This window comes from Aythya fuligula, chromosome 1 (assembly GCF_009819795.1).
Source record: "Aythya fuligula isolate bAytFul2 chromosome 1, bAytFul2.pri, whole genome shotgun sequence".
Lineage (NCBI taxonomy): Eukaryota > Metazoa > Chordata > Aves > Anseriformes > Anatidae > Aythya > Aythya fuligula.
In genome coordinates, this window is record NC_045559.1 from 115029731 (window position 1) to 115047139 (window position 17409).

Genomic DNA, 17409 nt, shown 5'->3' on the forward strand with positions numbered 1-17409 from the left:
TCTTGATGTGGGTGTTCAGAATCCCAGCAAGTTGCCAGTCCCTTCAGGTCTGCAGCTCTTCTCTCTAGAAAACAAAAGAAATTATGCAGCTATTCAAACATTCACGTTGCTGCCTGTTGAACCCTGGAAGGGAATGGCATTTTTTACTGTACTACAGTCACCAAAGGCACGAGGGGGCTACTGGAGCCAGTTCTGCCTTAGGACTGGCAATGCTTGTTGTTCACAAAAATACACCAGCTCCTCAAAATAGATGTGGTCTAATTCCCGTCATATAGCATTGTGAACCTGAGCGAACGCCATCAGCTTCTGTCACCACTTGGGTTCACTGACTGTCAGCATCACATGGGCTGAGACAGGAATAGATGATTCGTAAAGAAATATGGCTACGGGGGAAGGAGGAATATATTAGTGACTGTGCCAGACACTGCATGTGGGACAAGTGCATACAGGGAACTAAGAAAGCTTTGAAGGAGTATATTTTGTTTCCTCTTAGTTGTTCCATTGCTCTTTCTCTCTCTCTCTTTCTTTTTCTTCCTTCCTTCCTTCCTTCCTTCCTTCCTTCCTTCCTTCTTGCTCTCTTGATCTCTCTCTTTCTCTCTCTCTCATTTTTTCCTTTTTTTCATCTGGGCTGGGAACCTTTCACAGTATATCTCAGTAATGTATGTAGGTCACTGGCACTCCCATTAGCACTATAAACTTTTTTGCTTCCTTCCCTAGTGGTAGATCATCAGAATGGAGACAGGAGAAATTCTGCTCATAATATTGGAGAAACATCTTGTTAAATGACACGAACTAATTTTCACCACCTAGAGGAAAGCAATGAAAAACTTCCCTTTGCACTTAAGGGAAAAAGCCATTAGCAAAATATTATCATGCTCCTGAAAATCTGTGAGACATAAATGTTTTACTCGTTTTTTAAGCCAGGGAACAGAAGATCAGAAAACACAAATACCTCCTCTTTGATCATGCTCTGCATTAGATGACTGGCCCTGAAAAGTGAGTAATTATAAAGCCAATTTCCAGAAAGAAACCGTTTGATGACTAAATTCCTTATCTTGCAGTTTTGCATCCCTTAGATCAAAATGGATCACTTTCTCCTTGTTGAGTCTTAACTACAAGAGCTAATTTAGAGTGAAGAAAGGAGAAGAACTTCTGAAGAGATCAAATGAATCCCAATCCACAGTGAGCAATAGCAGTTAACAGCAGATCAGGACTGCCATTCCCTTGGTCCTGTTTTCAAAGGTATATTACCTTTACTTTCTTTTGGTTTCTTTCATTGTATTAAAAAGTGTCTGTGCTTCTGTGGTACAACTGAAAGTCCTTTTTATGGGGGATAAATAAATGTTTAATCTGAAGGATGTCTTTGTGAAAAATTGTAACGTTAACCTCTAGCTAAACAAAGATTCAGCTGTATTTTTTTTCCCTTGACTACTTCATTAGATGTGACATTTTCATACAAAATTCTTGCACTTCTCTTGCATGTGCAAAATATCAGCCATTTCTACAACCTATGGTTTGATGTGGGGGAACACAATGCCAAAGATATGGGGAGGAACAGGGGTGGGGTGGCAGGACAGGCATGAGAAATAAAAAAGAAAGAAAGAGTATCAGAGCTCTTAAAGCTTTGGGCATATTATCTTGCCTTCTCTAGCTTTGTTGTGTGGCAGATGTGCATGTGATAGCATAGACCTTTGTGTGTAATTTAGGCTGTGAAAACAGTGTGTGTCATACAGTATATAGACAGAGGACTGAACTTTAACTGTGCATGTAATCTCATGGTGGGAATTTCCTTGTCTGTGAGTGCTTGACATTAGCACTTCAGTTTGAGGAGGAAGTCTAACCTATTTCACATACGAGATGAGGGCAGGAGTGATTCCAGCATGTGGCAGCATGGCAGCACAGCTGGGGCTGAGGGCTGTGCTGCTGCTGCTGCTGGCATAGCCCCAGTGCTGTTCATTCATTCATTCATTAATTCACTCATTCATTCCAGCAAATTGGGTGCTGGAATAGCAGTGCTGGATCCTCTGCCTGTGAGGACCAGGGTGGAGGAGGATGGGACATACACTTTAATTGGTGATTAGGATGGTTTTGTCTTGAAGGTAGAATAAAATTTAAGAGCCTGTGCATAGGTGCATACCTGTAAGCTGTGAATCACCTGGGGCAGGTGAAGGTGGCTGTAATGTCCCCCCACTTCCTTCCCTCTGCTTTCCTCTCCTTCCAGCCAACACCCTTCCCCACTCTCCAGTTTATTTCTTCCCCCTCAGCTTCCACAGGACAAATTTGCTCTCAGATCACACATGGCCCTACAGCACCGGTCAGCTATGACAAATAGGAGCTGAACCCTGCATGGCACACATGGAGCAAAGCTACAGCTAGAGATGGAGACAGGGCAAAACCACACCTCCATCTGCTCGTGTATCCAGTCCAGGAAGGAGGTGGTTCGGCTGTAGACGCCTGGCTTGTTCTCTTCTGCACAGCCCACTCCAAAGCTGGTGGTCCCCACCAACTTCCAGATGCTCATATCTTCGCACGCTAAAGGGCCCCCACTATCTCCCTGGAGGACAAAGAATTAAAACAAATGTCAGTGCCCCAGAAAAGGATGGGAATATCTGTTTGGCAGGGTGAGGGGAGAGGCATAGTCCAGTAACTCAAAGTTTCCTATTTCCATTCTGCTCTGGGTCCTAGGATAAGCATATGTTACAGCAGAAATTGGTGACCTTTTAGGGACACTGTTAGATCCTATTTTTCTTTCCCCAGCTAGGATACAGTACAACAGAAACAGCATCCAAGCCACCACAACAACAGAAATTAAAAAGGGAATTCAGAAAGAGCCAAAGAGTAGGACCATACACTGAGCATGCTGCCTTTGGGCAGGTCTGCTGGCAACAGCCATGTTCTGGTATTGGGTACCTTGCTGGGGAAGTTGTGCAAACAGGTGTTTCAAAGACAACCAGTGCACCTCATGCCTTGGTTTCATCTCGTTCCTCATGTAATTGCGACTAGGTAACTCTGGGAACATGAAGTGCCCCACAGACCTTCCCCTTCATCCACAATTAGCTTGGTGATCCTGCATTACTGTGAGTAGGCATGAGTTATTGACAAGCCTCTGAGTTACTCAAACCCTTTCCTCTTCCCCCTGCCTCTACTTTTTCTAAAGTTGCACACTTTGCTTCTCTTCTGATAAATGTTTTGGCTGCTTTTCACCACAGGGTTTCTGCACCTTGCAGTTCTCCAGAGCTGTTCCCAGTGCAATTCAGTGCAGTGCAGAGGCCATAGCCAGGGCAAAGAAAGGATGGTACCACACTGTAGCACATATGAGGAATTAAAAAATATCTTAAGTAAATTTGGCTTCAGAAGTAGCCGATATGGTCCACAGAAGAAATATAAGAAGGGAATTGTAGCATATGAATGTGTGCACAATCAGTGCTATATATTCATGGTGAATGGAGTAAATGGCACAAGAACAAATGTTTGCCCAAGAAAAGCCTGGGAGTGCCTTCTGATAGCTTATCACTCATGTTTTTCCATCGTTGCTGTTAATGAGCACACTTGCAGTTTGGAAACTTTCATACCTGGCAGGTATCTACCCCTCCCTTTAGGAAACCGGCACAAAGCATTGACGGAGTTATGATCCCACCGTAGACATCCCTGTGATTGCAAATTGCGTTAGAAATCAAGGGAACACCTGCATAATTCATTGTGTCGGATGTATCACCTGTTCAAAAACAGAACAAAACCAAAAGCAAACAAACGAGAGCTCTATCTTTGAAAGTAATCTCTAATTATACACAGAAGGTGTTTTAGTATGTGAAGAACTGGCAAGCAAGAATGAAAGAAATGCAGTTAAAATGACAACATACAAGTAAGGCAACCAGATGTCTCATCACTTACAAATTCCAGTAACTAACGACTGCATAGAGCTGGAAATTATCACAGTATGTAATAAAAAACTGCAAGCCATATGTTTCTGCCTCAAACTAAATAAGCAATGACAATAGTGATCTTAAAAGCTAGTTGGGCACTCTCTTCTATTACTAGTGCATAAATTCGACATCTGCAAATATCTGATCTATTTTGTAAGTATTCACGAGAGTCTGAATGACTTCTTCCAATTTAGAACTTTTTTTATGCTGTAAACCTTGCTTTCTGTTTTCTCCCACCTTTTGCTATTATCTGTAGGTCAGGTAATATTGTTCTTGTTCTCTGAACAACGGGAACGTTTTAAATGAGACAAATGAAGAATGAATAGAAAATAATGACCTGAGAATTCAAGCACTTTCAACTGAAAGTGGTTCAATATTTATTATTGACTAACATGACCCGTGAGTCATGCTAAAAATAAAAAAAAAAATCCCTTTTTGTTGTAACATTATTCACAAATCCAATTTCTTTATCATCCAACCTGCCTGAAAATACATACGTGCTTTCACTGGAAAAAAAAAATGAATGTTTGATTCTTGCCTTCATGCTCCGCTTTCAATGCTTGAAGTTATAAACAACACAGCTAGTTTGATTGAGGTCTCAGTACAACACTCTGGATGGTGCTGCTGTCTATTTGTGGTTTTCATCCTTTTCATAGAGCATGCCCATCCATTCCTTGCGATAAGGGTTTGTACAGCACTTTTACCTCATCTGCCCCCATGTAAAAGAATGAATTCCCATTCTAGGATGACCATAAAATTTAGGAATGTCATCTTCCCCCCTCCCCCCCCCAATATTCCACAAAATTGAATGTTGAACAAGGCTCCAGGCAAATCCTCTATTTACTGTATGTGAGATGTTTTAATGTACTGAAATTAACAGCAGACATTTAAAATACCTCCTTCAACAGTTGCTCCCCATCCTGACACCCAACACATTTTCCCTTCTGGGAACTGTTCACCAAAATTAGGCAGACAAATTGGCTCTATGTGACCTATTTAAAAATAGAGAGAGAGGGAGAGAAGAGAGAACAACTTTTAAATTTAATAAAAGTTACATGACTGAGTAAAACTTTCAGGGTTTGTCTTGCCACGAACTTACTATGAAAACCATCCAGTCCCCACATAAAATAGCTTGGCAGTCCTGTAAGTTTTTTGCTTTGTGGCCAAAGTTTGAAACAATACCTACGCCAGGCCTCATTTGTTTCAAGCAGGAAGTAATAAAGAAGGTGTTGGGATGTCAGTAAAATGATGAATGAGCAAACAAGAAATACACCTTGTAATCAGTTGACAGGCACAACGGAGCCCCCATGGCATGCTGCTATGGCAGCAAAAGGTCCCTCGTGTGGTGGTACAGCACCAAAGGGAGGGAAGATACGACATTATAGTGGGTAATTCCTAGCACTTCAGTTCTCCAGAATGCAATGGTCCCAGCTTCAAGCATCAAGCCCCCACAGTGGAGCCTCCCTGGCTGCCCCTAGCCCCCAGCTCAGGTGCAGAGACTTTGCTGTTCTTGGCAGCCTCACAAACTTGACCCTGAGCAAAATTATACAACAATAGCTGAGATTTGAAATAGAATAAATCCAAGCTGAATTTTCATTTAAACTGGATGTTAGAAGGATTTCAAGAGTATTGATTAAGGAATGGACAATCTAGATGTGTCAGAGAGAGCCAGCCTCCCCTTGGTCTTGGTGGGTGATCATTTACATTCACACAATATTATTATTTATAATTTCCATTCACGAGCTGTGTCAGCTATAGGTGGCACTCTGCTGAGTGGTTTTAATTTAAATACATAATTATGTATGAATTGTTTTGACTTCTCTTTGAAATTTAAGTTTGATTTTCTGCTCTGGGTACCGCTGGACCTCCCTGTGCTCACAGGAATAGGGACAGCAAAAACATAAAAATCTCCGTGACGTCCAAAAAAAATGAGGTGGGGCATTTGTTTTAGATAGGCAAAATAATTTAGAAAGACTAAAGTTAATGTTTGCCCATTATTAAATGCCTTCAGCAAGCCAATACCAGAATGGATTGGAAATTTTCTGCAGCACTTGTGATCACGTTCTCCTTCTGTGTGCCTGGAAATGGAGCACAGAGGAGTTCCTGATGCTGGGGTCAGAGAGGGCTTTCTGCTGCCACGTGAGGCTAGCACCTGCTGGGGCAGATGAGACTTGTCCCATGGCTGGGGACGTGGGAGCACTGGGGACATGGCCATGTCGTTTCAACAGGGATCCCTGCCTTGCCACCACAACAGCACTCTTAGTACCTCTTTGCTGCTCTTCTCTCATTGCATTTAGAGGATGCACCCAGCTGGCCTGGGTCAGACCTAAGGAGTTTCCTTTTCTCTTCTAGGAAAGACCCTGCCCACTCTTAGCTAGAGAGGTGAGAAAGTCAAGTGGAAGCTCACAGAAAAAGTTACCGTTGAGAACAAGCGGTGCTGCCAGTTTCATCAGTGCTATATCATTTCCCATTGTCTTGGGTTTATAATTTCGATGGTAGATAATTTTTTCCACTGAATATGGGTGAACCTGGGTGTCCTGCTGAGTCACAAAACCAACTTGCACGCTCCATGAGCTCGGCAAGTACAGGCTGAAACAAAGAGGTAAGAGAGGGTGAGAAACCTTCAAGAAAACTCTCATTTTTTCTGCGTGTCTCCTGAGATTACAAACCACATCAATCTCTGCAGGCAAATAACTACAGTCCACTGCACTGGCTTACTGATCTACTAATATTGGCTATGTTTTGCATCTAATTTCAAAAACACAGAAAAGGTGACTAATATTAGCTTCACAGTGGCTTACTGACATGTTGTCTGTGCAACTTCTTACAAATACATGAGAGCTTTGCATTGGTATACCTTGAAGAAAACCGTCTCTCTTTCTATGTGACCCCACAGCTGCTGATGGTACGACCTGGCATGCCTCTGCTCACCCATTAGACAAACTGAATTGGCACTCATGGCAAGGTATTTTCAAGGCAGAGCCTTTCCTTCTCAAAGGTGCCTCTGTCCCCAGCTCACGAGCAGCCCCATTGTTCAGCTGCCAGCATGTGAGTAGCTCCTCTCCTCTTGGCTTCACCCCACCTATGGTATCTGTAAGTGAGTGGTGGTGCCAGGAAAAGGCCCCAGGAACATGGGCTGTATTGCCAGCTCCCATCTCCATCAGCCTTTGAACACATCACAGCCAACTGGGTTGTGGGGGACAAAGCTGGGGACAAAAGTCCTAAAATGCTTAACACCTAAGTAATTGTTTTAATGGCAGCACATGGCTCTAAACAGAATCTAGGAGTGGGATTTGTCTGTTCTGTATCCGCTCTCCACTGGATATAAAAGCACCCCAGAGGACTTGCTTGGAAGAGGGCATCCATGCTGAGGGCACCTAGAACTGGTCAGATGAATCCCATTTTAGTTGCCTAAATGGTTTCAGTGACAGTGCTCTGGGGCTTGTAAGAACTAGAAGAGCTCACCTGCATCACAGGCAGCAAACAAGACTGCAAAACCAGACAATAGCCCTCACTATAAATAAGATAAGATGATGTGTATTACTACACAGCAAAGGGTCTAAACAATTGTTTAGCATCTATTTATACCTCAAAGACCACCTCAAAGTAGCCTTTCAAAGAATACGTGGTAAAGGGCATTAAGCACACTATAACTCTTAACTACAGCTGTTTGATCCTGTCAAATTGAAAAGAGTCTTGTGATTTAGTTTGGATCTTCTGAGTACCAGAGCAGTCAAGTACAAACCTCCCAAGCTATTAATTCATATGCAATATAGAAAAGTTGCTGATCTAGATTCCTAAAGTCTGGCATTTATGTTTTTTAAGCTGGTTTCCCAGGCAGCTGGGAGTACCCAGAATATTTGAAAACTGGGCCCTTTGATTCAAATCACTTTTTGGTGAGACTCTTTTTCATAAGGATTTGCATTAGTGCAAGAAAAAGGAGAGATGGTTTAAATCTTGTGGAGTAACCCTGTGAAATAAGGATAACCCAGTCTCTCCTGCATTTTTTTAAATGAAGATAATAAAGCACAGTGCTTGAGCCCTTTTCTGTAGTGTGCCCAAAGATATACTGCAAGCAGGGTCAGTGGGACACCACGATTCAGGACTTACTCATAGACGCAGTGGGCAGCCGTGACGATCCAGCGAGGGGTGATGACGGACCCTCCGCAGAGGTGGTGCCCGTGAAACTGCAGGCTGACCTGCCAGGGCCACTGACGGGGGGAGGATGCGTTTCCTCCCACAATTCGTGGCCCATAGCTGGCCCGTGTCCCACATGCTGCCAGAAAGCAAAGGTTATGGTTTATGGGGGAAACACAGACACATTTTTTTGTCACCTTGAGCCTTCCTCCTCCCAGTTTTCCCAAGACCAGGTGGTCTTTGCAGCAGGACCATCCTCAGGCCCATCTCCATCCCCACCCCCTACCCTACAGCCCACATCTTGGTCTGGGGCTGCCCCAGAGGTCTCATCTCCACCCTCCTGTTCCTGCAGCACTGTGCCTGGCATCTGATATGGGACTATGGAGTTCACATCTTCTCTCCTGCAGACATAGTGCTCAGCTGAGCCATGAAACCAACTGCTCTGCCCATGAAATGTATAGGTGCCCAGGAACCCACATAAGCAGGCTGAAGCCTCTCATCTCCCTTGGTGATTTTTTTTGCTGCTGTTTTTTGACTTTTTGTATTGCAATTTGGGGCAGGGGGGGTTGGAAAAGAGTTGGAATTGTGGTATCAGCCCACTGACCGAACTCACAATCCTTAAATGTCTGCTTCCTATTCTGATTCTCACCAAAATGCTCCTACTGCCTAATACTCCAAATCTGCCCTGCCAGCTTATTCAGCTTCCTGAAATTCTTTGAAACATTATGTAAGAAATTCAATATTTTCTTGGGTGTGAAAAACTGATGTTATTCCCCTTTGTATACAATTCTTCCCACCTCTTGCCCTGCAGTAGATGAAGAAGGACAGATTTATTTTCTTATTTTCACTTTTGCTGATGCTTACCCAAACATTTTAAGATGATTACATTGCCAGAAGTACATTCCTCTCTAAGATGAAGAGACAGTGCAGTATTAGTTCCAGTTTAAGAATACCATTTTTTCCTATACAGTTGTATGCACTTAAATATATGTAACCCATATATTAAGAGAGACACAAAGTCATATACTCATCCAATCTACTTAAGACATTTAGCTGGAGTAAGGTAGGAGCTTAGACACCATTGGGAGTCTGCAGATCATATTTTGTCCTGCTGAAGAGTGGTTCACCCTTCTGTGAGGGGAGGCTCATCAGAATGTGATCTGTAGTCTCCTTGGATCCATAGATTGCTTCTCAGAGAAAACTAGCTAAGAAAAGCAAGCAGCTGTCAAGATAAAGAAATGCACCATAAAGGGTTCATATGCCCACTGGGAAGTATCTAGGAATATGTAAACTGAAAGAAACTGCTCTACAGTAGAGAAAGATAAGTGCCTGGTGTCTATCCATTTGCTGTAAAGGAATGATGGGACAACTAGGCTTTTCAAATAGAGCATTATAAAGCCTGTGTTTGAATGTAATGGGCCTTGGATTGGATTTTTAATTAGTATTCCAACTAAACTGCTACTGAACCATGGTCTATGATTCCTGACATCACAAATCATAGCACCACAGTATCAGAGAATATTCCGAGTTGGAAGGGACCCACAAGGATCATTGAGCCCAACTCCTGACTCTACAGAAGACCATACAAAAATCAGATCCTATGTCTGAGAGAATTATCCAACGCTTCTTGACCACTTGCCATGACCACTGACTGCCCTGAGGAGCCTGTCCCGGTGCCTGACCACCCTCTGGGTGCAGAACCTTTCCCTAACCCCCAACCTGAACTGCCTCTGTTGCAGTTTCATTTATGAAGGACTGCATGCCAGAAAAAATAGGCAACAATCTCAAACCGTTAGTAGTTCCCTTTCTATTAATTACTCTCTTCCTGTCATTACAGAAACAGCCTGGTTTTCTGCCATTCAACCAAGAAGATGAAGTGTACCTCAGGTTTGTTGCGTTGTGCAGGGACGTCACTTGATCAGCTGATAACCAGTGGCTGAGGGATACAAAATGTCTTTGAAACTGTTTTTCGACTGCAGTCACTGGCAGGTAACCTGAACTCACATAACTGCAAATAAACCATAAACACAGCTCCGTCAGACAGACTTTCAGTAATCCTTCTGAATAATTCAACACTTCTTCTAGTGAAAATCCAGCTCAGCAACCACAGTGACCGGATTCTGACACTTGGTAAAGCAATCCTACCCTCTCCAAGAAGCCCTTTCTGTAACGTGTGTGTACTATTGACATAATCAGGTGCGGAAGTCACACATACTGAGAGGCATTGAACTGATAGAGAGGGTAAATTTTAATTCTAATATTGTGGTAAAGTTCTTGTTGTAACTGCTTGGCACATTTCCTGAAACACTGCATATTGTCTCCTTTTCCTAGAGTTATATTTTTCAGGAGGAAGGATGATTTTTTCTTGTCTGTTGCACTGAGCAATTGAGACGTACCTTATCACAAAGGCAAAAAGAACATATTCAAAGAACCTTTATATTGCAAATATAATATGCAGAAATCAATGTGACACCACCATAACGCAACTCACAGCTCCAAACTCTTTCTCAGTTGTGTGAAAATTTTTTAAAGAAATGGTGCTTTTTTCCAGGAATCAGGTCAGACCATTGAAAACTATTCAGTGATTCTGTGATAACTGCCTCATCAGGTTCTTCCCTAGTGCAAGGTGGACCTAGCTTGGGCCTCAGTAAGGGAAGTGGAAAACATTTCCTAGCAGATTTAATGACACCAATTCTAAATGCAATTTTTCTGCTGAGGAAGTGAAAGAAATGGTAAATGCTCATACATTGTTCAGTGCTTTTCCAACAGGTTGTAGTTAATAGAGAGACGGGTAGGATTCAGGTACCTGCAACCCATAGGGAAGATTTAACCAAATCATTGTAGTTAGCTGTCATCTAGGATTTATAGGAGTAAATGAGGAGTAAAAGTCATTTTTGATGCACAAATATTAAGGACTATTTCCATATCAACCCAAACCTCCTCAAACATAACCAACTAACCCAACCTCCTCAACTGTGTTGTTGAATACTCAACTATTCACAAAGGCGGATTGTTAAGTCACTTTTTCTTTTATAGCCCAGACCAACACAAGGTTTCATTAGAAAGACTGCAAACCTCAGAGTTTGTTCAGAATGTCAGGAAAAGTTTCTTCTGTTTTACATTCATACCTTGAGAAACCCAGGTGTTTGCAGGTAGTATTTCCATACTCTGCTTTCCAGTCATCCGAGCAGACAGTTCGCCAGGATCCAGAGGTGAACACCTGTAGCACCGCTCTCTTGCCACTCAGCCTGACTTTGAGATGCAGAGAAAGAAAACCCTGAGTGAGCTGCAGAGGATTACCACTGGGTACACAACGTGTACACAGCCATGCAATGCACCACTGTGGCATCCACATTTCTTGGTTCATGCAGTTTTTACTACTTGTTCTTTTTATCACTTGGATCCTTTGATGGAATTTTCCTATGTTTTCTTTTTTTAAAACAACAACAGCCCCTAGGCTCCCATGGAGGTTTCTGCACCCTTCCCACTGCTGCAATGGGGCTGGAACATCTGAGCTGATGGGCAGGTAGGGGCTGGGGAGAGCAAAGATGCACGGGCTGGGAACCCAGCTCGCAGGGACTGTCTGTGCCCCACTGCCAGCAAGTATCCTTCAGGTGGCTCTTTGTGCCAGCCTGGTGGCAGGAGCTGAGCCACGATGGGGAGATAACACCACTTCAAGCCATGCTGCCTCCTCGACAGCAGGTGCAGGACTCACAATTACAAGTACACTGATGTAAAAGTCAGTTCTGCTATTCCCAAACATTGGGATCCTTTCTCTCTGGCTGTTGGAAACACCACAGTCAGGACAAGGAGGGACCATTTTAAATGCCCTGCAATGCCATAAACCATTACAAAGAGAAATTCGGGTGTGGGGAAATACATTCACGCATGCAACAGCAAATGGTACAGTACTCAGCACACAAAAGCCAGTTTCCACATCCCATAGGACAACAACAGGCTTTTGCAACCTTCACAACTGGCACAGCACAACTGTGTAACAGTGAACGCAGAGAGTGCTGTATATACATATACGCACACTGTAATGCAGTGAAGTATGCCTTGCAAACAGAGGAAGTGCTAGCGGTCAAACAACATCTAGACTTTTAACTGAGAAGTATGCTCAACATGGCAGTAGCAGTGTTCAGCAACCATCACATTTATCCTAAAAGCAGTCTGATTTCTCATAAGCTGTAAATCAATACCCCAAAGAGATCATTCCCCTTAAGTCCTGATCTAGATAATCCATCAGTCTCTATCTTCCTCTGTCTCACTGAAATTCTTTACAACACATATCTCTAAATAATATGCCAAACGCTACAGGAGGAGGTAGGTGGGATTTATAACCAAATCTGAATTACCACATCCGTACTCATCCTCTCCTTCTTTACAGTTGAAGACACCATTGCACCTGGCTGACTTCTGGATACACTTAAAGGATGACCGGCAGCGAAACTTCCCAATGCAGTTGTATTCGACTAGCAAGAATGAAAGAAAACAATGTGATGAAAACACACTTGGATATTAATTTAGCACTTCTGGCTTTCATTATCTGTAAATATTTCTGTCTTGCTGAGGAAAAGGCAGCTCCTGTTCCCTAGGAACTTCTGAAATACAACCTGAACATTGTCAGTGCTGCTAAACTCATCCATTAGTGATGAAATGCTGGATGAATCGGCCTTGCTGTCTATGCTGGCTCCTTCACAGCTCCCTTACCCCAGTTTACATTCCACTCCAGGGTATGTTTCTGTGTGCCTTGGCTCCTCACCAGCAAAGCAAGAAGACCCTCGCTCATCCCAGCTGCAGATGTGAAGGCACCGCTCTGCCACCTACATATTTGGCACCAGCCCCTGGGCAGGTCACACTTTCCAGCCACAACTGAGCTCATCCTGTTCTCTTTCCTTCATTGAGGTTGTTTGTTGTAGGGGAAAGTTTGGTAATTCTTTGAAACCAAACTTAAAGAAAGTGATTTACAGGACAAAACTATGCACATTACATTAAATTGGTTTCTCAATTCTTAGGTCACCACCTAAGACAAATCAGTGAAATTTGACTGAAGAAAGATTTCTTAGGGCAGCAGGTTCCCTTATGTCCTAAATATTACACCAACCCTCTCATGAATGGTAGATCTATTTTACTCATACATGTAAATAAAATTTAAAGCCATCAAAACAACAAGATTTTTTACTTCAGTAAGCATGCCACGGTTGCAGTTTAATTCAATTCTAAGTAGAAGGCTCATGAAAAATTAAGAATTTGAATGGTTAATCGAGAACTTAATGAATAACTAATTGTACTCACCACCCAGGCCAATGGCAACTGCTAGGATTACTAGAAGGGTTGTAACACAAACATATGGAAGGTATTTTGGGGAGATTAAAACATGGCACATTGAAGGTGGTTCGATATCTCCTAGAAACCAAACAGAGACAACAGATTCTGTGATGTTAAAACAGCTTGAGTTTGCAGTGAAGATTTATCTAACATTCAACTAGATGAAGCTGTAACTGCCCCTTTGCCCTTTGTGATTTGAATCACACTTGTACAGAGCTTGATTGGTCTGTCCTCAATGCCACCAAGAGCGTGAGCTTTCAGTTTTGGTTATCATGAGTTACATCACACTGAGAGCCTTAAAAGTATGCAAACACCTCTCTTGAAAACATGAAACCCTGAAGAAAAATGAAATTCTGACCTGCTTTGTGTAATCAAACCTGTGCGCATGGTACTGATATACTTGCTGAAGAATTCAGAACACTCAAATGGGCTAATAAACTCTTTAAGTGGAAATAGCAAAGGATGAACTGGTTTGATGAGGATGAAAGGATGAACTCTCCTTGTTATGACCTTTCCTGTGTGTGATATCTGATTCTTGCCTGTACCAAGTCATGGTCCTGGTGCTCCCTCCAGCCACAGCCCCTTTCAGATGCTGCTCTGACCACTCCGTACTACCTCATGCACCAACTTTGTTCCTCCAGAGTCCTAAAGATTCAAACATGAGCAGGCATACTGGAAAGAAGAGAGGACTAGCTAATAAATAGTATTCAAGACAGGAAGGAAGAAAGTTGCTTTTGGACTTTGAAGCAAGGTTAATTGAAAATGGTAGGAAAAAAATAGTTGCAAAAATAGGACCTCCAAATTATAAGATAGCTTGAAAAATGTGGGAAAAGGTGATATGGCCAAGGTTTTTCTATAAAGAAAAGGAGAGAACTAAGTAATGGCTCAAGGCTGAGATTGAGTTTTCAGGAAAAAATATGTTAAAAGTTAAAATAGACACCAACATCTAAAGTTAAAATAGACACCAACAGTAATTGCCGAATACATCTCATGAGCAGGTCCTGCTCGCTGTTCACCTCCATAATTGACCTCAACTTAGCAGCATTGTGAATCAGGAAGAGAACAGATTACAATGAAAATAATGAAAGGTTCACTTGTGTGTAATGTATTCTGATATTCAAAGTGCAAACTATGGGAAAATAGCACACACAGCTCTCTCATCTGTACACACAAGTACACAAAAGAGATGGCAGAACCTTTTCTTCAATTTTATTTCATGCAGCTCTTCACCCACTTATTCTTCAAGCTTTGAGTCTGAGATAAGCAGAAACTTAAAATCAGTCAAGGATGATGAGTGTCTCCCAGTGGTTATAGAATCGCAAGTAAATCCCAGCCTACCCAGCCCCTCCCAGCAGCAGCTGAATAGCTGTTTTTGACGATGGAGTTGGTACGTAGTATGCAAAAAATTTTAGATAATTGTATTAGCTATGTACTGTAAAATTAAATTGCTTCATCTTCACCCTTGATGTTCATCCTGCCTCTGTTGAAGTTACTGGGTATTTTTGCTGTGAAACCTATGGGAAGTAGCAAACACTGGTGTTATTCCTCCAAGGCCAATACATTGTATATTCGGGTTTTGTAATGGTCTTGATTTCCAAGTTGATAAAATTTCAAATAATCCACTGAAAATCATGTCAGAAAAGTGTGGGCAAATACTTTCTATGTGGCTGAAGTGTTTGAATAATCTGGCTGTGAAAAACACTTGTGCATGCAAGCAGACACAAGATGTCATCACCTGCTAATACGGTGGCAAATCTCACAGCTGGGGGAGTGAGGTTGTGTTTCTTCCTCTAAGTAATTGCTTTCTCTGAATGAGTGTGCAAGTGTAGTTTTGCAAGGCTACATTAGCTGTTCAGATTACAAAGGTAACAAAGCTATGCCGTGTCCCTACCAGATCCATCTGCACTGGGGTCAACTCTCACTTGTATGCTGAAAAATCTTTTGAAGGAAAAGTGAATTTCTGGTACTGGAGGTTCATCTTCTGCAACAGAGATGATTTCAAGACTTCCAGTAGTGGGATTTGTCTCTTGTGCCTGGATCAACAGGAGAAGAAAAGAAAAAAAAAAGACAATTTTTAAGCATTTTTTTCTATCACCCTAAAAAAATTGATGGCCTCCTCATTATAAGAAGGAACATTTAGGTTTTTTTCATGCTTTCTTTGTTAATTTTTTTTTGAATGTAAAAATACAAAGTGAATCCAGGGAGACACTTTCAAGAATGCTGTTTTTGCCCAAAATAAATCACTTCATAAAATTTTATGTACTCCATGAGAGAAGCTCTTATAATTAATTAACCAGCAAACCACTGAATTTAAATTATTTTCAAGTTCATCTAAGCACTGTAGCTAATTTAAATAACTTATACTGGAGATGTCTTCCCTTAAATTTCAATATATTCCCTGTGAGGTGCTCCTTAATCACAATCAGAAACAAGAGAAAGATGGAAAAGCACATGACACCTGTACAGCACCTGTCAGCAACCTCATGCATGGGCCTACTGAATTTTACCCGAGAAAACATTTGATCACCTACTACACACTGAAAAAATGATTAAAATGGGCTACATGAGAACTTACGGTAAATAGTTTTGAAGTTCTAATTTCTGGCTCCGGTTCTGAACACTATCAGTGACAAATGTTTTTGAACTCACAATAGTGTGATATAGGTCCAGGCTTGCTAAAGACAGTGGAGTTGGTAAGCTGTAAAAGTGCTATAGGTGCTTGCAAAGTCAGTCCCAGAAAATGTTTACAGTGACACATTTTAGGCAAAGTATATGCGTTTTGTTGGTGACACAAATCTTTAATCACCTGGAATGTCTTTTCACCTTTCAGCAAACCACTGCAATAAGGTTTCTACACTTTCATTTGATAAATTTCACTGTATATTTCAATGGACATAAATTAAGTTTTCCATATAAACCATTAGCTTTAAGGCAGAGAAAAGGACAGCTTGCTGTGCATGATTTTTAAATATTTAAAAAACTTGTCACTGGTGCATAAGTTGTTCATATGGAAGTAGAGCAACATTGAGAAGTACACTACATGAGAGCAAAACACAGATGTGTCACTTATTTAGAGGACATCACGCCCTCCCAAAGCTTCACTCACCTCTTCCTGAGAAGCCATAGTTTAAAGCAAAACTGTTTTCTCTCTTCATTATCAAAAGAAGCCGAAAGGAAGTCCCACGCTTGCTAAGCCAGTCTCCTCTGGAAAGGTCTCCCCCAGGCTGCCCATTCAGTCACTGATCAGATGCAGCATTGTGGAGGCAGCCTGTGAAACCCGACCCGGGGACGGGTATCAGGTAGCCCTGGATGGCACGGCTATGGAAAGGGGGTGATAAAAATTCAGCATGTGTTTTAATCAGTGAAAGAGTGTAAGGTAATATTGCAGTATTTGCAAACCTTTCTGTAACCTCCCAAGCAAAGAAACACCACAGAAATTAAACCACACCAGCTTGGGCTTGATCATCTTTTATCAGAAATCGTGCAGCTGAGGAGTCTGCCCACAGCCCTCAGTGGCAGGAGGCAGAAGCACCAGGTGCTTCTTCTCATCCACAAACAAGGTCCTTGGGCAGATGCTGCTCCTCTTTCACTTCTTTTACCCTTTTTTTTTTTTTTTTTTTTTTTTTTTTGTGCACTCATGGCAAAGAGAGCATTTTAAGAGGGGTTAATTAAATATTGTACAATGTTTTGGAAGTACTTTGCTAGCTGTAACTCATTCCTAAAAACGGTGTGCCCGTACTGATACTGTTATATCAACTTGTAGTCCAAGATTTAGAAAATGAAAATGTATGTTGAGATTCACAAAATACCCAAGAGAAGTCCAAATATGGCTTGAGGTATTTTACTAAATAAAGAGAGGTGACTGAGGGGAGGGTGGAGGGAAGATGGGGGAGGAGACATGAAGCAAAAGTCCACAGTAGTATACAGGAAACAGGACTCCTGAGAGGCCAGGGAATAAATGAAGGTTTTCCATGAAAACATCCAGCTCCTGGAGCTTGTCTGCAGTGAGGGAAGCCAG

At 42.1% G+C, this 17409-nt stretch overlaps 1 protein-coding gene across 1 annotated transcript; it reads right to left on the minus strand.

Annotated features, from left to right (window-relative positions):
* Nucleotides 1-43: 43 nt before the first annotated feature.
* Nucleotides 44-16515, minus strand: TMPRSS3 (transmembrane serine protease 3). Its single transcript, XM_032196861.1, has 13 exons — nucleotides 16498-16515; nucleotides 15283-15424; nucleotides 13359-13469; nucleotides 12419-12535; nucleotides 11189-11312; nucleotides 9943-10068; nucleotides 8925-8968; nucleotides 8034-8199; nucleotides 6343-6512; nucleotides 4820-4915; nucleotides 3573-3715; nucleotides 2402-2554; nucleotides 44-64 (listed from the first exon to the last, which is right to left on the minus strand). Exons 1-13 carry the CDS (start codon nucleotides 16513-16515, stop codon nucleotides 44-46), a joined length of 1431 nt encoding a protein of 476 aa, XP_032052752.1.
* Between the last annotated feature and the right edge of the window lie 894 nt (nucleotides 16516-17409).

Excerpts from the sequence above, each read along its gene's own strand:
- TMPRSS3 (XM_032196861.1), bottom strand. Across the intron at positions 10,069-11,188 it reads AAACACCTGGGTTTCTCAAG|TTATGTGAGTTCAGGTTACC; the intron begins GTATGAATGTAA and ends GTTTATTTGCAG. Across the intron at positions 3,716-4,819 it reads GGGAGCAACTGTTGAAGGAG|GTGATACATCCGACACAATG; the intron begins GTATTTTAAATG and ends GTTTTTGAACAG.